At 38.6% G+C, this 27,770-nt stretch overlaps 1 protein-coding gene across 3 annotated transcripts; it reads left to right on the forward strand.

Moving 5' to 3' along the window:
- Positions 1-4,901: 4,901 nt before the first annotated feature.
- LOC121297415 (C-type lectin domain family 4 member E-like) lies at positions 4,902-27,720 on the forward strand. 3 transcript variants are annotated; one of them, XM_041223730.1, is made up of 8 exons: positions 4,902-5,057; positions 5,931-5,996; positions 8,127-8,213; positions 9,617-9,718; positions 9,936-9,953; positions 10,832-10,977; positions 27,259-27,404; positions 27,523-27,720. In XM_041223730.1, the coding sequence occupies exons 1-8, from the start codon at positions 4,976-4,978 to the stop codon at positions 27,704-27,706; spliced, it is 831 nt and encodes a 276-aa protein (XP_041079664.1). In that variant the 5' UTR covers positions 4,902-4,975; the 3' UTR covers positions 27,707-27,720. The 3 variants fall into 3 exon arrangements, with proteins under 3 accessions (XP_041079664.1, XP_041079666.1, XP_041079667.1); XM_041223732.1 differs by having other exon boundaries at positions 5,934-5,996; XM_041223733.1 differs by lacking the exon at positions 9,617-9,718.
- Positions 27,721-27,770: the final 50 nt, after the last annotated feature.

The following is a 27,770-nucleotide window of genomic DNA, read 5'->3' on the forward strand; positions in this document are numbered from 1 at the left end:
GTGAACTGTGAAATTGAGTTTTAACCTGGCCGGGCTACTGACCCAAATAAAAGGGACAGGTGGGTGAAACTTACACCCACTTTATGGAGTATGTGAATTGCTACAATCTTGTTGGCCTTTTTTATAGCTTCCCCACATTGTCTAGATGAAGACATTTCTGAGTCAACAAAAACTCCTAGGTCTTTTTCATAGATTCCGTCTCCAATTTCATTATCTCCCATATGATATTTATAATGCACATTTATTTCCTGCGTGCAGTACCTTACACTTTTCCCTATTAAATGTCATTTGCCGCATGTCTTCCCAGTTCTGAATCTTGTCTAGATCACTTTGCTGCTGCAACAGTGTTCGCTACTCCTCATATTTTTGTGTAGTCTACGAATTTAACAAGTTTGCTTACTATACCAGGATCTAAATCATTAATGTAGATTAGGAATAGCAGTGGACCTAATACTGATCCCTGTGGTACACCACTGGTTACCACACTCCATTCTGAGGTTTCTCCTCTTTTCAGTATTTTCTGTTTTCTACAGGTTAACCGCATCCTAAACCATGTGCACGCATTTCCTTGAATCCCTACTGCGTTCAGATTGAGAATTAATCTTTTATGCTGGACTTTGTCAAAAGCTTTCTGGAAATCTAAATAAACTATGTCATATGTTGCATCCTCAAAAATATCAAGCAAGTTAGTTAGACACGATCTCCCTTTCCTAAAACCAAGTTGACTGTCTCCCAAGATACTATTACCATATAAGTAATTTTCCATTTTGGATCTTATTATAGTTTACATAAGTTTGCATATAATAGAAGTCAGGCTTACTGGTCTATAGTTACCTGGTTCAGTTTTGTTTCTCTTTTTGTGGATCGGTATTATGTTTGCAATTTCCCAGTCTGTAAGTCCAACCCCTGTGTCAAGAGACCGTTGCATGATCTTGGTTAGTGGTTTGTAAATAAATTCTTTCATTTCTTTGAGTACTATTGAGAGGATCTCATCTGGCCCAGGGGATTTCTTTATTTTAAGAGCTCCTAGTCCCTTTAACACTTCTGCCTTGGTTCTGCTAAGGTTATTTAAAACTGGAAAGGAACTGGATGACATGTGAGGCATGTTGTCTGTATCTTCCTTTGTAAAAACTTATGAAAAGTAATCATTTAATATATTTGCTATTTTTTTTTTCTTCATCTATGATTTTGCCATTTGTATTTCTTAGTCATTTAACTTCCTCTTTGAATGTTCTCTTGCTGTTGTAATATTAGAAAAACATTTTGGAATTGGTTTTAGCCCCTTTAGCAATGTTCATTTCTATTTCTCTCTTGGCCTTTTAAACTTCCTTTTTTACTTCTGTTTGCAGTTCTGTGTCCTCTTTCTGTGTACTTTGTTTTTGGTCCCTTTTTAAAGGTCTGTAAAGTGCCTTTTTTTGCTGAATATTTTTTTTTTAATTGCTCTATTAAATCATTTTGGCAATTTAGTTTTACATTTAGATTTGTTTACTTTAGGGATGTAATTGTTTTGTGCCTCTAATACTACATTTCTGAAGAACAGCCATCCTTCTTCTGTGGATGTTTTCTCTATTTTACTCCAGTCTACTTCTGTTAGTCTCTGTTTCATACCTTCATAGTTTGCTTTTCTAAAATTGTAAACCTTAGATTTAGTCATTACTTTTGGGGTTTTAAAAAGCACTTCAAATAAGACCATGTTGTGGTCTGAGTTTGCTCGTGGTTCTCTGACATCTGTTTTAGTTATTCTGTCTTTGTTATTTGAAAAGACTAAAGGCATGCCTCCCCTCTAGTCGGTGCCTTGACAAATTGTGTTAGGAAGCAGTCATTTGTCATTTCCACCATTTCAATTTCGTCCATCAAGCTCCCCACCAGGTTTTCCCATTTTATATGCTACCCCTCCACCTCTTCTGTCCTGCCTGTCTTTCCTATACAGTGTATACCCACAAATATTATATTTGTCCCTATCACTCTCAGACAACCAAGTTTCTGTAACACCTTTCACATCATAGTTACTTATTAGTGCAGTAGCTTCAAGTTCTAAAATTTTGTTTCTGATACTTCTAACATTTAGATAAATACATTTAATGGTTGTCTTACCTGAGTTGTTGTCCTTGTTTTGATGCGGTCTCCCTTTTGTTTGTTTGTTGATTTCTCCCCCCTTCCTTTCTAGTTTAAATGTTTCTGAACCTGCTTGAAGATCTTTTCTCTAAGTAGAATGGTTCCCTTTTTATTTAAGTGCAGTCCGTCCCATCTATACAGCTAGTCCTTGTTGTAGAATGTGGTCCAATGTTCAAGATAGGTGAAGCCTTCCTGTGTGCACCACGTCTTCAGCCATGCGTTAGGTTAATTATTTCCAGCGGTCCATATGGTCCTTTGCAAGGTCATGGTAGAGTCCCAGCAAATACCACAGTTTTGGTCTTGTCTTTTAATTTCCTTCCTAGCTCTCTGAATTTGTTTTGCAGGGATTTTATTCTGTCTCTTCCAATTTTGTTTGTACCGATGTGAACGACTAGTACCGTGTCGTCTCCTGTTCATTCTAGGAGCCTGTCCACGTTCTCAGTGATGTGCATGACAGAAGCTCCTGGAAGGCAGCACACTGTTGTAGTAAGGGGTTCCAAACTGCAAATTGAACTTGCTGTGTTTCTCAATATGGAGTCCCCAACAATCATGACCTCCCTTCTTTTTGCTGTCTGGTCACCACTGTTAATAGGGTCATGGATATTGTTCCTTTCCTTCTCTTGATGTTAGTTTTGCTCAGCAAAATTTTGAAGTAGCTCAAGTTTGTTGGATGTTTTGATTTCAAGTTCCACAAGATCTTCAATAGATCTTGTAAATATACTTTCTTTAGTCACAGTAGAAACTCCACAAACGTTCAAGGAAAGGGTGGAGTATACATATACATATCCATAAAGTTTAAAGTAATACCACAGCTGAAATGTCCCTATTCTTACAGTATGTTTCGGAAGAGATTTGATTACTCTAACATCTCATGAAAAGTTCAACTTAATATGTGCTATAGATAAACATAAATAATGCCATGGTTACAAAGATTAAAGACAGACTTTTGCCATTTGGGATTTAACTCATATGACAATACAAAATTAACAACGGGTCTTATGATGCTTTAATTGTGTAAATGTAGGCCTAAGTTGCATTAGCTATAGATACACATGTGTTGTGGTTATGGACATTGTTTGTTTGTTTGTTTGTTTTTTTATAAATGTAATTGTTGCCAATTATCTTTGTTATTTTCTCCCAATTTGAAATGCCCAATTATTATTTAGGCGTTGCGTTGTAAATTCCCATTGTAAAGCCCATGCAAAATCTTACTTGGAATTTGCAAAAAGGCATGTTTGAGACTCTGAAAAGATGTGACAAAAGTTTCATTGGTCCGATGAAACAAATATGTTACTATTTGGCATAAATGCAAAGCAATATGTCTGGTGCAAACCCAACACAGCGCATCACCCAGGTAACACCATCCCCACTGTGAAGAATGGTGGTGCAGCATCATGCTATGAGGATGCTATTCATTGTTGGGGATTGGGAAGCTTGTCAGGGTTGAGGGCAAAATGGATGGAGCTAAATACAGGCAAATCCTTGAGGAAAACCCTCTTCAGTCTGCAAAAGACCTAAGACTGGGATGGAGATTCACTTTTCAGCAGGACAATGACCCCAAGCACACAGCCAAAGTGACACTGGAGTGGCTTAAAAATAAGAAAGTGAATGTCCTAGAGTGACCCAGGGAAAAGCCTGGACTAGAATCTGATTGAAAATCTGTGGCAAGACTTGAAGATTGCTGTCCTCCAGTGATCCCCATCCAACTTGACAGAGCTTGAACAATTTTGCCAAGAAGAATGGACGAATATTGCATGATCCAGATGTGCAAACCTGGAGGAGACTTACCCCAAGACTCAAGACATTTCAGTTTTTTTTTTTTTCATTAACTGTTTCACAATATAAAATATCTTGCCTCTTCAAAGTGTTGAGTAGGTTGTGTAAATAAAAGGAAAAAAAATCCCATTTAAATGCATCAAGATTTCAGGTTGTAAACCAACAAACTGAAAAAGTTCAAGAGGGTAAATACTTACTATAGGCACTATATAGTCTTGTGAGATATTAAACCTGGCTGAATAAACCCATATAATAACATGAAGCTGAAATCAATCATTCACACTAAGGTAGAGTTCACAAGTCAAACTACAAAGGTCTAGAAATACACTTTGTTCTAACAGTAGTTTCATTATTTGTAATTGAGGTTTCATAAGATCATGTTGCACAATGAAGCTCCCATAGCTGGTAATGCTGCAATGTGCTTCTGGTGTTGCTCAATGGTTTGGTGGTCACACTGCAACAGACTATGCCAGTGCAGGACGGTTACTCACTGAACAAATAAAACAGTTTATCAGGGTAAGCAGACCTATAACCAAGAATCTAAATACCCAATAATTACACAAGACCAAACTATGTGGTTTAAAAAGATTGCAGATTTCTTAAATTGTTATATAATAACTGCAACTTACAGGCTCAATAAATAGAAAATACACACATGCTTTAGCACCAAGGCAATCCTTGTATAGAAATATGGTAGCAATCAGACTAAAACAGTCTAAAATAGTTGATCCCAATAAACAAGTAGAAGACAAACACACCACAATTTTCTATAAATATCAGGCTAATAAATATGGGTAATAGTCTTAATTGTTAGATATATATTATTCAATTTACTTAAATTACTTAAGCTGTGTATTTAGAAGCCTGGAAGTAGGAAACTTTTGGTTGCTAAATCAGTATTTGCAAAAACAGCCACATGTCAAGAAAAGAAGTGACATCACCATATCAGTGTTACACATATTTAAAATCGACCTTCCTCTTTATTTTTGCATGATTTTAAAAACAGCTGATAAAGGGAAGCATTGCTGCAATATGAAGTTTGACCTACCAAATAGAGAGTCTTGACTCACAAAGATCCAGAAATATGGCCGGTGAAGTTCTTTACTCCAGTGTGAAGTTTCCTCAGGAAAACAAAGGCAGAAAAGCAGCTGATCAAACCAGCATAGGTGAGCGAATTGTCCATTTAAAGAGGCAATGATATTTAAGGTGTGGGCAGTGTGACAAAGTGCCCTTCCCCTATGTATATAGCATATGTGCACTGTTGTTATTTATTGTATTACGATTTATTGTTTGGCAGCATAGATGGGGTTAAAAGCCCCATCATAAAAACCTTGTGCAGAAAGTGACCATCTCCCGAGTTAATTCATTGATTAATTGTTGTTAATGGGGAGATGGTCACCTGTATAAAAAGCCTGCAGTTTTATGCTCTCTGGGTGGAGAGTAGTGGAGAGAATGAGATTGAGAGAAGGCATCTGAAAATGAAAGAAAGTAAGCAATCAAGGATGAGTGAAGGATACTGCCCAGCCTGACTTATATTGCTTAGTGTTCATGATTTTGTTTTGTTTGACTATTTATTTTTACTCTGTGTGTTTATTTTGTTAAAACCTTTTATTTTATTGTTTGAAAATGAATGGTGCTGCAGAGCCTTTTGCCCTGCAACACTTGCTCATGTATTTGTTCCTGCATCTGGCCTGACATCACCACTCAGCCATTCCTGTGACAGGCAGTCACAATGGAATGGTGCTGCTGTTAGGGGAATGGTACCACAGTAGGATAACTGATGTTAAATGATAATGTAGACAAGCACAGGTGCTGCAATGGCAATGCGATGGTATTGCTCTAAGGAACAATTACTGGGATGCACAAGAACATAATTTATGTATTTGAATTGCTGTAAGTGGAGTGGAGCCTACTGTAAATTCCAAATGGAATAAAAACATGTTGTTTATTTTCATTATCAAACTACCATTCCATTGATGTTAAAACATCATGATTACATTGCAATCAGGGCCATTTCTTCTCATGTTTCTTCCCACAAGGAGATGGAAATGATGTCACCTATGCTGCCGTGAAGTTTGAAGAAGCTCCAAGTGCCCAGAAAAAGGGTGAGATCAGAGAGTAATTATTACATCAACATCTCTGTATTTATCTTCCAATCTACAGAGTGTCTTTCTTGAAAGCATGTATTTATAACCAACAGTATGGCCACTAGATATATCTTATTTTTGTTAATAGTAGCAGTCATAGTAGTGGACCTCCAGTCAAGATTGACAATTCAGTACAACCAGGATTAGAAGCAGCAAGCTTCTGATTGTATGACTCAGTCTGCACTCCGGCACAGTGCTGTCCTTATTGGAGGAGTCACGGTGTGACCCTAGAAAACTGATTTTAAAACACTAGATAGCATTCTAGCATTGTTTTTTTGTTTGTTTTTGCTGACTGTGTAACTGTACAAACTAGGAAATCTTCACTATTTTAGCACCCTATGAACCTATGAACTTCCTATCATTACAACCCACTCAAAAGAAAAGTATTGTGTTCTCAACAGCCTGTTTAATAGTGAACAGCAGTCACTCAATTAAGGATTCAATCTTTTTGCAAACATATGAGACAAAATACTACAATAATAATAATAATAATAATAATAATAATAATAATAATAATAATAATAATAATAATAATAATAATAATTTGTGGAAATCACTTTTACAGTTACAGAGGCCAAGGGCTTTTCTTGGTACCACCGTCTTCACTGCTACACATTTGACTGGACTGCAGTGGTCTGCAGGAGGTTGCTCAGTTCATATGAACAGGAGATGTACTTGACCACTGTGGTCTGTAGGTGGTTTGCTTAGTGATATCTGTAGTGGTAGTGATATGTGTTCACTTCCCCAGATAATCTGAAAAGCTGCTGACCAGTGAAATCTTCACTTAGCAACCCTAATCTTCCTCTTATCACACAATATCATGATCACGTTATTCTAATACTGCACAACCGAGCAAAAGGGGAAGCTTGTGCTGCTATACAAAGAAAGAAAGAAAGAAAGAAACCAGAAGGCCAGCTACCCAGAATTAATAACACACAAGAAAATAAGTCAGGAAAAAAAGCTGTGTAATGACTTTATGGGGCTCTTACTATGAATAACGGAATCCCCAGAGTACATGTCATCATTCAAAAACACAAGACTGCACTGTTTCAAAACAGGAAGGATGGCCAGGAGGAAATCACTGCTTTCTAAAAAGAACATTGCTGCCCGTCTGAAGTTCGCCAAAGAGCACATAGATGATCCACAAGATTTCTGGAACAATGTTCACAGACGTGCCACAGGAAGAACTTTTTGCCCTCAATGAGAAACGTTATGTTTGGGGAAAACCAAACACTGCATTCCAACAGAAGAACCTCATCCCAACTGTCAAGCAAGGCGGTGGGAGTGTGATGGTTTGGGGCTGCTTTGCTGCCTCAGGGCCTGGACGTCTTGTCATCATTGACACAACCATGAATTCTGCATTGTAGCAGAAGATTTTAGAGGCCATCTGTCCATGAGTTGAAGCTAAACCAAAAGTGGGTCATGCAGGAAGACAATGATCCTAAACATACAAGCAGATTTACAAAAGAATGGCTGCAGAAGAAGAAATTCCACATTTTAGAATGGCCTAGTCAAAGACCAGACCTAAACCCCATCAAAATGTTGTGGCAGGACCTGAATTGAGCTGTCCATGCAAGGAAGAACTCAAATATCACTGAGTTGAAGCAGTTCTATATGGAGGAATGGGCCAAAATTCCTCAAAACCAATGTGAGAGACTGACCAACAGTTAAAGGAAATGCTTAGTTGAAGTCATTGCTACTCAAGGGGTGCCATCAATAACTGAATCTAAAGGTTCACGTACTTTCTCACACATGGATATTGAAAGTTGAATCATTTGTGGATAAATAAATTTTGATCATGTATCATGTTTTTGTGTCATTTGTTTAATCAGGTTATCTTTATCTGTTATTAGGACTTTGTTAAGATCTAATAACATTTTACGTTTGAAATATGTGAAAATCCTAAGGGGTTCACAGACATTTTATAGGCACTGTGTGTGTGTGTGTGTGTGTGTGTGTGTGTGTGTGTGTGTGTGTGTGTGTGTGTATATATATATATATATATATATATATATATATATATATATATATATATATATATAATATATATATAGCTTCAATCACTTTCTTGTTTTTCTTCACACAAAGGAAAGGAAAGTGATGTCGCCTGTGCTGCAGTGAAGTTTTCAGAAGCTCCATGTGACCAGCAACAGGAAACCTCCATTGGCACATCTGGTGAGATCACAGATCACAGTATATCTTCATTTTACCCAACAAACAGGGGTTCATTAATAGACACTAGTAGACGGCAAACACGAGTACCAGTGATAGCATCTGTTTATACAACAACATTAGAGATGCATGCAAGGAAGGGGATGCCTTAATCAACTGGAACAGCCCCACAGATTGTGAAGTGACAGAGCTGGAAATAGTGGAAGTGCCAAAAAAAGAACAAACCACAATATATTTATATAGCATGTCACACGTACAACTGCCACAATCAGACCATTTAAATAACGCATTTACAAAAGCAGCAATTTTAAAGTTACATTAAAACCCACTAAGATAAGAAAGCCATTTTATAAAAGTATGTTTTTAGTCCAACGAAAAAGCAAAAAAGCATCAAAACGGTGGTCTGCTATTTCCAGAAGGGCAACTTCGAAGAAATGAGACGTTCTCTGCACAACATAGACTGGGACAAGACACTGGCAGGATATTCTATATAAAGTGGATGGACAAAGTTCAAAGACATCATGCTGGAAATGCAAGACCTCTTCATCCCAAAGACTAAGAATTCCAAACTAAAGAAACAGTCGTAAATATGGTTTAATGGTTAAGAGGGAGATCTACCGAGTGTACAAAAAGCACAACATAGAGCAAAGCAAAGTGTGTGCAAGGAAGTTCTAGTGCAAGTAAAAAAAGATATTATACTTGCAAAGAGATATAGAACTCCATATTGCTAACAACAATAAACATAACACCTCTCTGGAGAGAGTCCAGTGTAGAACAACCAGACTAATCATTTACTACCGCCCTCACGAGATGAGCATCAGTGAGAGAGTGACCAGACTAATCATTTACTACCGCCCTGAAGAGACGAGCTTCAGTGAAAGTGACCAGACTAATCATTTACTACCGCCCTGACGAGACAAGCGTCAGTGAGAGTGACCAGACTAATCATTTACTACTACCCTGATGAGACGAGCGTCAGTGAGAGGGTGACCAGATTAATCATTTACTACCACCCTGACGAGACACGTGTCCGTGAGAGAGTGACCAGACTAATCATTTACTACCGCCCTGACGAGACGAGTGTCACTGAGAGAGTGACCAGATTGGTCATTTACTATCACAGTAACGAGACAAGCATCAGTGAGAGAGCGACTAGACTAATCCCGTGGCTCAAAGGAATGAGATATAAAGACCCAACTTGACAGTTTTGAGATCAGTCAGCTACTAGGAATCAAACAAGCTTAGATGGGCCAGATGGCCTCCTCTACTTTGTAAATGTTCTTATGGTTTTATGTTCCTGTGCTCTTCAGTCTACCCAACAAACACTGTGAGAGAATGAGTTATTTCACTGCTGTCTGTGTAAACTGCGTGTGAGTCAATCCTGTGCTTGTTCTCTCTCTCATTAGATACTTCTGTCTGCAGAGTGCCTTCATGCAGACAGGTTGCATTTGGCGTGACGTTGCTGTGCTTGCTCTTAATGGCTGTCATGATATTCTTTGCATTCTACTGTGAGTATTTCACAGAACATAGATGGAAATGTTTAATGGTTCACTTATAAGCTTAGCAACAGAATCATACAATACAGTTATGAGCCAATTGTGAAGGCAATTTTTCAAAGTGTTAAGTCTCCATCAGACAGAAGAAACCAAACAAAGTCACATAACTGCAATATGAAAGCTGCATAAGGTTGGAGGTTAATTTAATTTTGTTTTACTTTCTTTTCAGTTGTGGGCACCCTTAAAGGTCAGTGAGCATCCTCCAATTCCACTATAAAGCAAAGTGTTTGATGACCTGAAATGAAGGCATTTATAATTAGACCATTCTTTAACCTAGACTGGAACCTGGTATCATTTTCTAAAAAAAAAGAAAATCGAATGCATGTTTGCTATAACTGGTATGTACAGTATTTCAAAACTCATGTGTGAGACCTACAAAGCAAATGAAAAGTCATTATAGGTAAGACCATAAGTGAACTCTGGTGCTGTGGGTGCTGAGCCCCCCTGAAGACGTGCATGTTTGTTATAAAGTGTAAGTACAATTTAACACATACATATATAAACATTAACTAATGGCATTCAATTCAATGTATGATGTGTTGAATTTGTCTTAGTTTTACTTTTGCCAACTATCTGACTTTTTTTTCTTTAACAGCACTCCATTCAAGTATGGAATGTTTTATTTATTTATTTATTTATTTATTTATTTATACATACAGGGCAGTGATTCAAAACTCACCTTTAAGAAAAGACACAGAGAACACAAAGCAATCCTCTAACAATCCTCTTTACAGCTGCCAGATAAACACTTCAAGCAGCAAGCTTGATCTCGGTTGTGGATAACTGCACTAGAAACAGGACTTTGTGGTCTTGAATTTCACATCTGTTCATAACCCGCAACAGAGTTTTCTTTTCTGCATCAAATTGAAAAACATGGCTTCAGTAAACAATGACTGAGGAAGGCTGAATAGTATTGTACTCACATTCACAAAGAGAGATTTAAAGCATTTTTAAATGAATTAAGAGAAGCCTAACGAGAAGTAACCAAACAGTAAGGTTATATAATTGGTAATTTGCTAGAACCTCTTTAAAAGACAACTTTTGAATCTTTCTCTCATTATGAAGGTGTCCCGCACTGTCCACAAGAATGGGACCTGTCCAGTGGCAAGTGTTACTACTTCTCAACTAATACAATGAACTGGAGTTCCAGTCATGAAAACTGCACATCAATGGGGGGTGATCTGGTGATTATAGAGACTGTGGAAGAACAGGTATGGCAATCTTCTTTACAATGGCATGTTTCTGTTGTCATTTTTATGAATCGTGGCATTGCTAGGTGCATTGTACTCTTCTGGACAGAAGTACACCTTCATTCTTTTAAAAGAAGAAGTGCTGTTATATTCTTGCACCATTTTATTGAATTAATTTGTTTATTTTAGAAGTTTTAGTTGGGATTATTACTCCCTAAGCCTACAGGTTTCAGTCTGTCTCTCGTCTTTAACAGTAACACAGAATCAGACTCTTCCAGGGTCCTGCTTCATTTGTGTGTCTGTAATTAACTATACTGTAGGTGATGAAGTCCTCCTAGACCAATGACAGTCTTCTCTTCCATCTTGTTGATTAATGGGGGCGTTAGTCCAAGTGAAAAATCTGGATTTCTTTACTCATTAATAACCTCTGACATCTAGGGTTAGGAATTTCCAAAACATATGCCAGTACTACACATTTTGAATAAGTACTCCAGTATTTAAACGCTGGTCCAACAAAAGGAAGAGTAACTTGTTGGTTATTCATTTTTATTCCAGTAATCTGAATAGCAGGCTGTAATAGATACACCTACTAAATAAGAAAATAAGGAGGCAGTGTGGTCCAGGACCTGCAACCAAAAGATTGCCAGTTCAAATCCCATGTCTGCCACTGACTGATTCACTGTGTGACCCTGAGCAATTTACTTAACCCCTCCTTATGCTTCATCTTTCAGGTGAGACATTGTTGTAAGTGACTCTGCAGCTGTCTCGTATCTTGTAAAGCACTTGAGATGTTAAATCAATGTCCTATTGTAACTGACTCTGCATATAATGTGCAGTTCACAGCCTACCTCTGTAAAGTACTTTGTGATGGTGGTCCACTATGAAAGGCACTATATAAAGATATTATTATTATTAGAAGTTAAAGCAAATGGTTCAGCAACTGTGGCATTGCAAAAGCCCTGCTTCTTTAAATAATGTGTGTGGGAATGTAAGTTTGGCAGGGATAGGATTAATTCTGTCCCTGCCAGCAGTCACAGGTGTGGTCATTCCCCAACTGAGTGCTAATTGGTGAGTGGCCACCTGTAAAAAAAGGAGAGGAAAATCCTTTGTTTGGAGGAGGGAGTTGTGGACTGTTTTTTTTGCCTGTGTTGCGTATTTTGACTACTGGTAGTGAAGGTGATTGCCCAGCCTATGTTTGTTATTTTGTTTTGAATCTTTTTTTTTGGTCTTTGTGTTTTGTGTTTGTTAACAAATGTGCTCACTTCAGCTTCTGTATCTGAGTCTTTATACAGTGCTTCACTGCAGTGTCTCTCTCTGAGTCTCTAATTCCTGCCGGCAACAGCTTAGACCGTGATGCTACCGTGTCACATGTGGTGGCAGTGTGGGATAGTGCTGCTCCATAGAGCAGTTGAAAAAGAAATGGGCTGGTACGAACTATAAAAGCAGTAGGCAGCCGAAGACGCCCCGCTGTATGTGGCCTGAATGCAGTTTGGGCCCAGTACGCCCTTATGAAGACCCTGGCTTTAAGAAGGCCTACAGAAAGGGTAAGCTTGGGGATACAACAAATTGGTTTTGCCTGGTCGCTCAACAGCCACTGCCATCTCCATTACCAGAGAGAAAGAAACCAACTACCATCTGAGAGGGAGAAGACATTGCTGCAGCATCCCCTGATGAAGGAGCGATGCACCCAACACCCTGAATTTTTTTGGGGGGGACAAGGACAAACAGCAATTAATTCTCAGCAGCCACTGGAGGCACTGCTGAGAAAAAAAAAATAAAGTTCCAACCCCAGCTGCCCAACCAACAACACAAGATGGGTCCCTCTGCCTTCCAAGCCCCATGGGACGGCAAATTAGATGCCCTCCTCGTCTGCCTTGAGGACAAAGTTGGTGCCTCACATGCAAGGAGTTCGGGCAAAAGGTGGTATGCTACCCCCTCCAAGAGGAAGAGGAGGAGCTGCCTGTCCAAATGCTTGAAAGGACATAACTACTTACCACAAAATGGAAGAATGGGAGGAGTGGCCATTCCTGAAGATAAGCAATGGAGCCGGTACCGTCTCCAGAGTTAAAGAGGGAGGAACTGCTGCTGTCGTCAGAGTTCAAAGGGGAGGAGCCACAGCCATCTCCATTGCAAAAAGGGGAAGGAGCCGTTACCATCTCCAGCTAGAAGGGGAAGAGCTTAAATCAGCTCCAGTCAGCAGGGCAACTGCTGGGCCAATCTCAGCAGCTGCTACACCTGCTGCTGAGGGAAGGATGGCAAAAGCCAACCGTACATCCATGTCCAGACGGTCCAGCGCCCACGCTGGTGCCAGCATCAGCACTGCTGGAGTGACCTGAGCCGCTACCAGCATTGTCACTGCCAGTAACACAGTCTTATTTCGGGCTGGGAGGAAATGACATCATTAAACTTTTGAATTGACGTTTTTCAATTGGCACATTCACTTCACAAAGAAAAATGGAACACAGTTTCGCATTTATACTCTTAATTCCAAAAACATTCAATGAAATGTTTAGTTAATGAAATTTGTCTGCTAAAACAGTATCTCATTTACAGTAACTCATTATAGCATATAAAAATGTTATTGCAGCAACTTGGAGAACAACAATGAAGGCCTTCTAATCAGTTACAGTATTTATCGTTCTTATATCACTTAAGTTTAAGGTAACAAGTAAGCTTTTATGATCAGCATTTGCTATCTCTCAGTTTTAAAGCTCACCTTTGATCAGTATCATGTAATAATTGTAGGAAGTATTGACACGGGTGAAATCTTTAACAATAAAGCCAAAACTAAAATGCTTTAATTTGCTTTGAAATAATTTCAAACTGGTTAATAGACTAGAAAGTACTGCCAAAATCAGCACAGTTTTAATGGTGCAAAACTAATTTATTTAAACTTTTTGTTTTATTTGTGGACTTTGCGATACCTGCATGATGCCTGCACTAATAGTCATATCTACAACATATCGACAATAACAATTAACCATTTTGTTACAGACTTTGTAACATGCTGGCATAAACAATTTTGGCTGTTACTTAATTAAACCTTATCTTAAAAAAAGAAAAGGAACGCCAAAATGCTTAACATAAAAAAGAACAGTCCTGTCAGTAGCAGACGCAGTTTACACTGCCTCTGGGTTTCTGATCACATCAGATCAATTCCAGATTTTTGTAAATTCTTTCATGAAAATATCTGGTCTAACTGTAATGTTTTCAAGCTAACTGGCTTCATCACTGCCATTCTCATATCCACTTTAACATATGACAAAGTTAAGAGTTAGACTTTTTTTTATTGAATTGCAGCAACTCTCCCTTGAATTTTATCTTAGAATGGTAGGTTGGAGATTGGCCTGTAGTTATTAGGGTTTCTTGCATAGGCTTTCTAAAAGCTACCTTAAGTGCCTACTGGAGGAAAGTGAACCATTGATATTTTTTTGATGTGGGTAATAATAACACCAAAAACATATTGTAATAGTTTTGTAGGAATAGGATCAAGAGAACATGTGGTAGCTCTCATATATTGAACTAGCTCTGTCAGTTCCTGTAAGGTAATCAAAGAAAAAGCCCCCATAGTAGCCTTAATAGGCTAGAATTATTTTTATTTGTTTCAATTAAATTAGAATAATATGATGATCTAGCCAATGCCAGAGCCTTCCTATATTTAACCAGGCGGCCCTTCCATGCCATGTGCAGTTTAGATTCCTGCTATCTCCATTCTAGTTTAAGACCGTATGACATGTGACATTAAACCATGGGGAGCTTTTTTTAAAAGACACTCTCTGAGTTTTGATTGGCAATACAGTATCTAAGATACCAGTCAAGGTGGTGTTGTAAGCTCATCTACTGATGAGGACTCAAAGAGTGGTAATGAGCTCAATACAACAGAAAGCTTAACAGCAGTTGAAGAATTAATTTGCCAGGTTTAAATGTACAGTCTGCAGTCTTTGTAGATACTGGCAGATTCACCTCAAAAAGAATGGCAAGATGACCAAAAATAGTTAGATCTAGGGTTATGATGTTCTTAACACCTAAACCACTAGAAATTACCAGCTCTAAAGTATGATATGCAGGATATAATCTAAGACATCCAGCACCCTCAAAAATTCCAAGGAGTTAGAATCAGAATCAGTCAACATGAAGGTTAAAATCACCCAGTAAAAGAACCCTAACATATTTGATAAATAAATATAAAATTAAACTGCACTTACAATGCGATTCAGCATCTCCATTAAAAATGCCACAAAAAAATGTTAACTGTTAAACAAGGGTACTAGTTTTGCTAACGGAAAAAAAAAAAAAAAAGAAAATCTATTCTTTAACACTTTTCTAACATGAGACTATGTTTAAATGGAAAGGATTTAAATGATGAAAATAATGAAAAAAAAAGAAGGTAGACAATCAGCCGTTTTAATCTGGAATTTTAATTCATGAAACGTGAAGCAGTAATAAACCTCCTAAGCAAAATAAATCTTTTTTTGTTTGTTTTATTGATCCTCATTTAACAAAATGAAAGCTTCATGTAATTGTTGTAAATTCGTTAGATGCCTCAGAGCGCTACCATTCAAGCAGGCTGTAAATTTGGTTCAAACTGTGTCACATCAAAAAGAAATGTTTTACGTGTAAAATAATGATATTGGAAATACAGACCCCATATTATCAGTAAGAGCTTGATGAGCAGTCGCAAGCAAAATAATGACAATCCAGCATTCATTTAAAATATATATTGTTAAGGATTGGCTGTTTGTCACATTTTTCTTGATGAACAACTGTGTCTGGTGGTGCATCGACCTGGGAACTAGGCCCAGCAACAGGAGGTCTAAACAGCACGGCAGGGTGTCCTGGAGCACGAGACGAGGGACCTGACCTAATGATGCTGGCTTTGTGTGCAGGGGTGGTGGACGGGGCTGTGATGCTGGCTTGGTGTGCAGGGGTGGTGGACGGGGCAGTGATGCCGGCTTGGTGTGCAGGGGTGGTGGACGGGGCAGCGATGCCGGCTTGGCGCGCAGGGGTGGTGGACGGGGCAACGATGCCGGCTTGGCGCGCAGGGGTGGTGGACGGGGCAGCGATGCCGGCTTGGTGCGCAGGGGTGGTGGATGGGGCTGCGACGCTGGTGCTCACACCGCTGTTCGTGGTCAGGGAGGGTGTTAGGTCTGCAGCCCAAATGAATAGTGTTATTGTTCTGATTCTTTCCAGCACTGATTTTGTGAATAGTGTAGTTGAACAGGGTACATTACTGCAGGGCACATTTACAACTGTGCTACTCCTTGCTACTTCGGCAAGCAAAATCACTATGTCAAATGGCCCCCCATTTTTACAAAATGAAACATTAGAGATGGAGTTGGTCAGATATGCTCAGATTATGTCCAGGATCAAGAGAATCCTGTCGGGATGTAAAGCTCTAAAGCTGAAATATGTTGTCTCTTTCTGAAAGCAGCTTTATATGAGCCTTAATAATATAAACAAAGACCTTAATGTTGTATTGAAGTTCAAAATTGCTAACTTTGATACTGCAATATATGTTACTTCGGAATCGATTAAGTGTTTCAGTTGCGGAAGCGAGGGGCATGTGGTTAAAAAGGAGCAAGAGCAGTATGAGCGAGGGGAGGGGAAGGCTTTCCCAAGCAGGAAAAGGAGTATGAGCGGGGGGAGGGGGAGGCTGTTCCGAGTGCTGACGGGAGACATGGCACACCTGAGGCGGATGTGCAGCAGTCTAAATCACAGGCAGAGGGGCATGAGAGTCAGCAAAACCCACAGCCGATGGGCAGGGCAATAATAGTGCTGAGGTTCAAGGAGAAGAGGCAGCTAATAGTATTGATGATAGAGCTCAGGTACCCATTGCAGAACAGCCTGAGGTTAATACTGAGGCTAATGGGTTGGCGGAATCTGCAGTGTAAGAACAATTCTGTAATTGATGATTTAGTTTATCTAGGATGATTAGTTCTTATAAAAATATATAATTGAAGTGTCACAAGATCTAGATTTTACTATGAACACACACTAGACAAAAGGAATGTTTAATCAGTAGTAGTGTTTTATTAAGTTGTGACAGGATGGCTGAGGGTGGTGAAGTCAGACCAGAAGGAGGAACTGAAAACACATAGGCAAGGTACTCGGGTGCAAAAACGCAGTGTGGTGCTGTTTTTACTTCAACAAAAATAAATAAAGAGATTTGTAACAAAAAACACTGCTCTCAGATTGAAAATAAAAGGTTAAACAAAAACAAATTTCGCACACAAAAACCCAACAAAACAAATACTGTGCTGGGGAGAGCTGCAGACTTTTATATTGGTGACAATCACCCTATTACCAATGAATGAATCAATTAATTAACTCGGGAGATGGCCACTTGCACAAGGTTTTGTCTGGATGGGGCTTCCCCATCCATGCTGCCAAATACTAACAAATATGTTTCTTTCACAGTCTCATATATATATATATATATATATATATATATATATATATATATATATATATATATATATATATATATATACAGCTCTGGAAAAAATTAAGAGACCACTGCAAAATTATCAGTTTCTCTGGTTTTACTATGTATAAGTATGTGTTTAGGTAAAATGAACATTTTTGTTTTATTCTATAAATTAAGGACAACATTTCTCCCAAATTCCAAATAAAAAATATTGTCATTTAGAGCATTTATTTGTTTTAACTTAGGAAGAGTTCCGAAATCAATATTTGGTGGAATTACCCTGATTTTCAATCACAGCTTTCATGCGTCTTGGCATGCTCTCCACCAGTCTTTCATATTGATGTTGGGTGACTTTATGCCACTCCTGGCGCAAAAATTTAAGCAGCTCGGCTTTGTTTGATGGCTTGTGACCATCCATCTTCCTCTTGATCACATTCCAGAGGTTTTCAATGGGGTTCAGGTCTGGAGATTGGTCTGGTCATGACAGGGTCTTGATCTAGTGGTCCTCCATCCACACCTTGATTGACCTGGCTGTGTGGCATGGAGCATTGTCCTGCTGGAAAAACTAATCCTCAGAGTTGGGGAACATTGTCAGAGCAGAAAGAAGCAAGTTTTCTTCCAGGACAACCTTGTACTTGGCTTGATTCATGCGTCCTTCACAAAGACAAATCTGCCCAATTCCAGCCTTGCTGAAGCACCCCCAGATCATCACCGATCCTCCACCACGTTTCACAGTGGGTGCGAGACACTGTGGCTTGTAGGCCTCTCCAGGTGTTGGGCAAAGTTGAAAATTGGACTCATCAGAGAAGATGACCTTACTCCAGTCCTCTACGATCCAATCCTTATGGTCTTTTGCAAACCTCAGCCTGGTTCTTCTTTGCTTCTCATTGATGAAGGGCTTTTTTCTAAGAACATAGAACATAAGAAAGTTTACAAACGAGAGGAGGCCATTCGGCCCATCTTGCTCGTTTGGTTGTTAGTAGCTTATTGATCCCAGAATCTCATCAAGCAGCTTCTTGAAGGATCCCAGGGTGTCAGCTTCAACAACATTACTGGGGAGTTGATTCCAGACCCTCACAATTCTCTGTGTAAAAAAGTGTCTCCTATTTTCTGTTCTGAATGCCCCTTTTTCTAAACTCCATTTGTGACCCCTGGTCCTTGTTTCTTTTTTCAGGCTGAAAAAGTCCCTTGCGTCCACACTGTCAATACCTTTTAGAATTTTGAATGCTTGAATTAGGTCGCCACGTAGTCTTCTTTGTTCAAGACTGAACAGATTCAATTCTTTTAGCCTGTCTGCATATGACATGCCTTTTAAGCCCGGAATAATTCTGGTCGCTCTTCTTTGCACTCTTTCTAGAGCAGCAATATCTTTTTTATAGCGAGGTGACCAGAACTGCACACAATATTCAAGATGAGGTCTTACAAGTGCATTGTACAGTTTTAACATTACTTCCCTTGATTTAAATTCAACACTTTTCACAATGTATCCGAGCATCTTGTTAGCCTTTTTTATAGCTTCCCCACATTGCCTAGATGAAGACATTTCTGAGTCAACAAAAACTCCTAGGTCTTTTTCATAGATTCCTTCTCCAATTTCAATATCTCCCATATGATATTTATAATGTACATTTTTATTTCCTGCGTGCAGTACCTTACACTTTTCTCTATTAAATGTCATTTGCCATGTGTCTGCCCAGTTCTGAATCTTGTCTAGATCATTTTGAATGACCTTTGCTGCTGCAACAGTGTTTGCCACTCCTCCTACTTTTGTGTCGTCTGCAAATTTAACAAGTTTGCTTACTATACCAGAATCTAAATCATTAATGTAGATTAGGAATAGCAGAGGACCTAATACTGATCCCTGTGGTACACCGCTGGTTACCACACTCCATTCTGAGGTTTTTCCTCTAATCAGTACTTTCTGTTTTCTACATGTTAACCACTCCCTAATCCATGTACATGCGTTTCCTTGAATCCCAACTGCGTTCAGTTTGAGAATTAATCTTTTGTGCGGGACTTTGTCAAAAGCTTTCTGGAAATCTAAATAAACCATGTCATATGCTTTGCAATTATCCATTATCGATGTTGCATCCTCAAAAAAATCAAGCAAGTTAGTTAGGCACGATCTCCCTTTCCTAAAACCATGTTGACTGTCTCCCAGTACTCTGTTACCATATAGGTAATTTTCCATTTTGGCTCTTATTATAGTTTCCATAAGTTTGCATATAATAGAAGTCAGGCTTACTGGTCTGTAGTTACCTGGTTCAGTTTTGTTTCCCTTTTTGTGGATCGGTATTACATTTGCAATTTTCCAGTCTGTCGGTACCACCCCTGTGTCAAGAGACTGCTGCATGATCTTGGTTAGCGGTTTGTAAATTACTTCTTTCATTTCTTTGAGTACTACTGGGAGGATCTCATCCGGCCCAGGGGATTTGTTTATTTTAAGAGCTCCTAGTCCCTTTAACACTTCTGCCTCAGTTATGCTAAAGTTATTTAAAACTGGATAGGAACTGGATGACATGTGGGGCATGTTGTCAGTATCTTCCTTTGTAAAAACTTGTGAAAAGTAATCATTTAACATATTTGCTATTTTTTTTTCTTCATCTACAATTTTGCCATTTGTATCTCTTAAACATTTAATCTCCTCTTTGAATGTTCTCTTGCTGTTGTAATATTGGAAAAACATTTTGGAATTGGTTTTAGCTCCCTTAGCAATGTTCATTTCTATTTCTCTCTTGGCCTTTCTAACTTCCTTTTTGACTTGCATTTGCAGTTCTGTGTACTCTTTCTGTGTACTTTCTTTTTGGTCCTTTTTTAATGCTCTGTAAAGTGCCTTTTTTCGCTGAATATTTTTTTAATTGATCTATTAAACCATTTTGGCAATTTAGTTTTACATTTAGATTTGTCTACTTTAGGGATATAATTGTTTTGCGCCTCTAGTACTACGTTTTTGAAGAACAACCATCCTTCTTCTGTGGGTGTTTTCTCTATTTTACTCCAATCTACTTTTGTTAGTCTCTGTTTCATGCCTTCATAGTTTGCTTTTCTAAAATTGTAAACCTTAGCTTTAGTCTTTACTTTTGAGGATTTAAAAAACACTTCAAATGAGACCATGTTGTGGTCTGAGTTTGCCAGTGGTTCTCTGACCTCTGTTTTAGTTATTCTATCTTCGTTATTTGAAAAGACTAAATCAAGGCATGCCTCCCCTCTAGTGGGTGCCTTCACAAATTGTGTTAGGAAGCAGTCATTTGTCATTTCCACCATTTCTATTTCATCCTTCGCGCTACCCAGGGTTTTCCCATTTTATTTGGGGGAAGTTGAAATCCCCCATTAGTATGGCTTCTCCTTTGCTACACACATTTCTAATGTCATTGTATAACAGATTATTGTGCTCACCGTCTGAATCTGGCGGTCTATAGCATGCTCCTATTATTATGCCTTTTGAATTTTTGTCTGTTATTCTGACCCATATTGATTCGGTTTTATTTTCTTTGTCCAGGTTTAACACCTGGGCTTCAAGACTGTTTCTTATGTATAGCGCTACCCCTCCTCCTCTTCTGTCCTGCCTGTCTTTCCTATACAGTGTATACCCACAAATATTATATTCGTCCCCATCACTCTCAGATAACCACGTTTCTGTAACACCTATCACATCATAGTTACCTGTTAGTGCAGTAGCTTCAAGTTCTAGAATTTTGTTTCTGATACTTCTAGCATTTAGATAAATACATTTAATGGTTGTCTTACCTGAGTTGTTGTTCTTGTTTTGATGCGGTCTCCCTTCTGTTTTTTTTGTTGTTGATTTCTCCCCCCTTCCTTTCTAGTTTAAATAGCTTTGCACGACTTCAGCCCTGCCCCTAGGAGCCTGTTTCGAACCGTCCTTGCCGTGCACTTCACCCCAGCTGCCATTTGCCATTCTTTTTGTAGGTCACTTAATGTCATCCTACGGTTGCTGAGTGACATTCGAATGAGTTGGCGGTCATCCTGGTGAGTGGAGAGTCGTTTTCGCCCTCTGCCGGTCTGTAGCTTTGTTGTCCCCAATGTGTACTGCTTGACCTTGTTCTTATGAACCGGCGTCTTTGAAATTTTAAGGATGGAAGCAACCTGACGCTCACTGTATCCCTCTGCCAGTAAAGCCAGAATTGAACCCTTCTTTTCCTCACTCAAAACTTTCCTTTTCAACTCTTTGTGCATGGTCAATAGTTATTTTTTGATTCCAGTTACTTTTGAGGTACTACTAGCACTGTTTTGCCATCCAGCTGGTTCTACTGCAAGAGGATAGTGATGACCACAGGAGTGGTTTTTATACTTTTCCTCGTTAAATGAGATTTGGTTCAGGTGATCCCCTAATCAGTACCTCATTCAGTAGAATGAGGTGTGCCTGTGTTGGAATCCAACAGACACTGGAATGGAATGGCTGCCATACATGTAGAGATGCTGATTTATATATACAGTACCAGTCAAAAGTTTGAATACACCTGCTTGAAACCAGGTTTTTCATTATTATCTATACTTTTAACTGTATAAACTTGTCTATAAACATTTAATATTTCATTATATGATACGTGTACTTATATAAGCTGATAATCATAAGTGAATTGCATTCAAAAATTTTATTTTTAAATGAAAATGTAAATCTTGTGACTTTCAATGAAATGGCAAGGGGATTTCAGTCTGAAGCTCAAGTCAGTAAAAAATCTGAAATGTGTATAACACGGTGTTAGAACACTGGCCTAAGTATAAAAGTGTCTTTGTTAGATGTTCTCTGTGTTAACTAGCATGATACCTAATTAACCTTTTGTCACCAATTATTGTTAACAGGTGAGGGTCCATGATTACTATAAATATAGGTAGCATAGGCACAAGTTTGTCATTCTTGAATGTAAGGGAGCAGAAAATGGCAAAATATGCTCAGTTAAGCAAAGAAAAAAATACTTTAAGAAATGAAGGTCAATCTTTAAGACAAATCGCAAGAACTTTGCAAGTGTCTGTAACTGCTGTGGCCAAGACCATCAAACGATTTGAAGAAACTGGCACTCATGAGGACCGAACAAGGGCAGACAGGCCAAGGGCGACCTCAGAATCAGAGAACAAGTTCATTCGAGTCACAAGTCTGCGAAACCGGTGATTAACTGTCCCTGAAACACAAGCTCAGCTAAATGCTACTAGAAGTACAGATGTTTCAACATCAACTGTTCAGAGGAGATTGCGTGAAGAATGGAAGAATTGCTGCAAAGAAACCATTGTTAAGAGTGCAGAATAAGACGAAGAGACTTGCCTGTTCCAAAAAACACAGAAACAGGAAGTTTGAGGAGTGGAAGTTGGTCTTATGGACCGATGAGTCAAAATTTGAAATATTTGGGTCCAACTGCCGAGTATTTGTAAGACGCAGAGAGGGTGATCAAATGAGTTCTGCATATGTGGTTTCCACTGTCAAGCATGGAGGAGGCAGTGTCATGGTCTGGGGTTGCTTTGCTGGTGACAGAGTTGGTGATCTTTACCAAGTCCATGGCAAGCTCAACCAGCATGGCTATCATAGCATACTTCAGAGGCACACCACTCCATCAGGATTACGGCTAGTAACACACCCGAAACATACCTCAAAGTTAAGCAAGAACTATCTGGCAAAGAAGGAAAGTGAAGGATAACTCAATCTAATGACCTGGCCTGCCCAGTCTCCAGACCTCAATACCACAGAACTTGTATGGGACGAACTGGACAGAAGAGTCAAAGCAAAGCTACCCACAAGTGCCCTACATGTCTGGGAATTGCGGCAGAAGAGCTTGGAAGACATGTTGGGTGATTTCCTACTGAAATTATTAACCGAATGCCTCGTGTTTGTGAGACTGTTATTAAGGCAAAGGGTGGCTATTTTGAGCAATCCAAGATTTAGAGACAATTTTCAATTTTCTTGAACATTGCTTTGATACTCCTTATATTTTGTATTTTTTTTTTTTTTGTAAGTATTTACAGAAACAAATACAACATAAAACATTGTCAATTATCAAAAAAAACCTAGTTTTCAGCAAGTGTACTCAAACTTTTGACTGGTACTGTATATATACAGTGCCTTGCAAAAGTATTCAGACCCCTGACCAATTCTCTCATATTAACGAATTACAAATGGTGCATTGAAATATCATTCTGTTTGATATTTTATCTTTAAACACTGAAACTCAGAATCAATTATTGTAAGGTGACATGGGTTTTATGTTGGGAAATATTTTTAAGAAAAATTAAAAAACTGAAATATCTTGCTAAAATATCGATAAAATATCGAAAAGAACGAAATTTCAGTGTACCATTTGTAATTCAGTAATATGAGAGAACACACACACACACACACACACCAATACCAGTAAACAGTCAACTGCTGGTGCAGTCACAGGTGCTCTGAAATATTAATGAGTGACAAAAGGAGAAAGAAAAAGGGAAGATAAAACACAGTAATAAAACTACAAAATAAAGGTGACCCGACCGACCGTCGCTATCTGTACGGACCGAGTCTCTGTCCTACGCTCACCCGTTCTCTCAACCCGGGTGAACTGTTCAGGGTTCTGCCCAAGTTTTTCCCCCGCTACTAAAAAAACTTGTTTTTTTTTTTGTTCCGGCAGCAGAGCTGCCCGCTGACTCGGCTGATTTCCATTACATGAGAGTAGATGTCGAACTTCATGCTGATTTGAACTCGGCTCTCTCCAAGATAAGCACCAACTAAGATGTAGCTTTGCAGTAAACTAATGTGATCCATCTGCATCTCCATCCATTTGCATTGTTTTCCATCTGATGATTTAGATATCCTTCTGTCTGTTGTTGATTGCTGAAGTGTAATGCTGGATCCAGGGATCAGCTAATTTTGCCTCCCCAGCGCATCAGCACATCAGAGCATTATTTTATGAATTAAATATCTTGACGGCATTTGATAGCCATGTTTATAAAGCTATGAACAATTCTACCTAGAACCGCCCATGCATTACAATACATGTATTATTATTATTGTTTTTAACATAACCTAAGACATTCTATTATTTTTGTAAATGCAACAAACAAGACATGCCCCCTCCTCCTAGCACACGTTTTTTTTTGTTGTTGTTGTTTTTTTCAAGCCTTTGTTTGTAGACTGACTAGGAGACAGTGATTGCTATGATAGTCGATTTGTTAAGATGGCAACTCAGTGAAAGCCGAGTTGCTTATTTTTCAATGTACCTGGGAGAACTTTGTTTTGTTCCACAAATGCACCTGGGAATATATCAGAAGGAAATATTTAATCTTGAAAATAGTCATTTTGATTGGCATACAGCAAACTGAAAAGACAGGTAGGATAACAACTTTTTTATGGGGTGCCGTGTGTAAAAAGAGCATTAATATTTTAACATTTCTTTTTTTCCAGATTTAGCTTAAAGCTTGTATTTTTTCCCAGATTTAACCTAAATTGTGTATTATTTCCCCATATTTATAAATGTTGTGAAAATAAATTTTAATAAATTAAATGTGTACATTCAGGTATAATTTATAAATCTAGTTATAAGATTTAACATTTAGCTAAATATTTATGTAAATCTTAAATCCTTAACAAGCTTTAAGATTTAACTAAATATATAACTAAATCTTAAACAATATTTAGCTAAATCTTAAATCTCTTATCAAGATTTAACATTTCCGTATACTGGAAGTAGTGTTATATTAAATTTTTTATGTATTATTAAAACAATAATTTCAGTTTTATAGTTTTGTGTGTATATATATAACCGTTTACACCTGTACACAAGTATATGTATATACCCGTTTCTTTTGAAATGTGTATTTTATTATATTTTTTTCATAGTTTGTAGTTGTTCTATATATGCACTCATTATAAAAATAAAGCATTTTATGTTTAATTCTCCATTTAAATACAGTGTTTCTGCATTGCAATGTTAGATATGATGTTCATGAATACAACTTTTCAGTTGTATCCGATAGTATGTCTTTCATTTTCATAACGAAGCAGTTTAAAAATGTACGGGTCAAAGGGAGTTGCGTGGCGGTTCTAGGAAAATCCGACGGTTCTAGTGTTAATATACCCTGATGCCGTTTGAAAGGTAGGATCATGAAAATAAGGAAGTGTGACAGAGAGAGAATGAATTGTAGTCAAAAATCTCCCTCCCAATCTGTTAGGGTGCTGTGTAACAGGAACAGTGTACTGCGGAATGGATGGTTTGGCAGTTCATTCCAGGGACAGTCGGAAGACTATCCAGGAGCTGTTCGGGGCCAGTTTCCAAACCTGGACTTCACATCACTACTGTGGACATTGTTTTTATTTCACCAACCACACCAAGAGCACTCACTGTGGACTTGGGACCGTGTTGTGTTTGTCTGTGTGTGTGTGTTATATATTTCGGGATTGAGACCATTTTTTGCACGGAGGGATACACATTGCTGTGTAGAGCCCGTGGTTATTATTATATATATATATATAAATCAGAAAATTATTGATTGCTTAAGTATTCACCCCCTTTGCTATGAGTAACCTAAATAAGCTCTGGTGCAATTAGCTGTCTTTAGAAGTCACATAATTATTTGAATGGAGTCCACCTGTGTGCAATTCAGATTAAATACACCTGTCTCTGGGAGGTCCCACAGTTGGTTAGAACATTTCCTAACAAAAATTACATCATGAAGACGAAGGAACATTCGAAGCAAATCCGGAATTAGGTTCTTCAAAAGCACCAATCAGAGGAAGGATATAAGAACATTTCCAAGGCATTGAATATCCCCCGGAGCACAGTAAAGTCCCTTATTAAGAAATGGAGAGAATACGGCGAAAATTGTGAATCTATCTTGAGAAGGCCATCCTCAAAAACTAAGTATCCGGGCGAGAATGGTACTAGTCAGGGAGGTCACCAAGAGGCCTATGGCAACTCTAAAGGAGTTACAGTCTTCTACAGCTGAGCTAGGAGACACTGTGCATAAGGCAACAATAGCCCTGGTGCGCCACAAAACTAGCCTTTATGGGAGAGTGGCAAAAAGAAAGCCATTGTTGAAAAAAACTCACATCAAATCTCGGCTAGAGTTTGCCAGAAGGCATGTGGGAGACTGTGGAAGAAGATTCTATGATCTGATGAGACCAAAATAGAGCTCTGCGCAGGACTTGGAAAGCTCATGAAGATAGAGGGCAAAATGGATGCAGCAAAGTACAGAGAAATCCTGGAGGAAAACCTGCTTAAGTCTGCAAGAGACCAGGGACTTGGGACAAGATTCATCGTCCAGCAGGACAATGACCCCAAACATACAGCCGATACCACACTGGTGTGGCTTAAAAACAAATCCCAGAGCTGAAATCCAATTTAGAATATGTGGAAAGAGTTGAAAATTGCTGTTCACCAAAGGTCCTCATCCAACTTGACGGAGCTTGAGCAATGTTGTAAAGAAGAATGGGCAAAAATTGTAGTGTCCAGATGTGCAAAGCTGGTAGAGACTTATCCAAATAGACTCAAGGCTGTAATTGCTACCAAAGGTGCCTCTACCAAATATTAACTCAAGGGGGTGAATACTTATGCAATCAATTATTTTCTGTTTTGTAGTTGTAATTAATTTAGAACAATTTGTAGATTTTATTTTTCACTTTGACATTATGGTCCTTTTTTGTGTTGATCACTGGCAAAAACTCCTAATTAAATCCATTTTGATTCCATGTTGTAACACAATAAAATGTGGAAAAGTCCAAGGGGGGTGAATACTTTTGAGAGCCATTGTATCTGTAATTTTATACATTTGACAATAAAGTACACATAGAACTACTCATATCTGTTTTCAGATCTGTGATTAGGACTAGCAGTGAAGTCTGTTTTTACCAGAGAAGGACTCTTAACTGACAAGATGGGTTGTTTTCTGTTTAGAGATTCCTATCAGAAAAAACTAAGCAGATCCTGAACAATACTGGTCTTAACACAAATGAACAGATGTCGCACTGGATCGGACTGACTGATGTGGTAAAAGAAGAAGACTGGCGCTGGGTGGACAACAGAACTCTCAATAGTACAGTGTAAGAACTGTAGTCTCATTCTGAAATCACATCACAAAGATTAGGATACATTGAAACACTTATCATTCACAGGTTAGTGCTGTGATCCTGACTGACACTTGCCCCTCATCTCTTTCAGATACTGGGCCACTAGACAGCATGATGGTGGTAAAGAGCCAGATGTCTTTAGTCAAAAGGACCCATCTGGGGAGGACTGTGCACATCTACTTCCAGTAAAGAATAACACCATGAACATCTGGTACGATGCATCATGCTCCTCTCAGTTTAAAAGGATCTGTGAAACAACACCACAGCTGCTCTAGACAATCCACAAGCAAGGGTTTTGGCCCCAACTGTTTAAATACAATTCAAAATAAAGAAAAACAC

This window comes from Polyodon spathula, chromosome 22, assembly GCF_017654505.1.
Source record: "Polyodon spathula isolate WHYD16114869_AA chromosome 22, ASM1765450v1, whole genome shotgun sequence".
Taxonomy (NCBI): Eukaryota; Metazoa; Chordata; class Actinopteri; order Acipenseriformes; family Polyodontidae; genus Polyodon; species Polyodon spathula.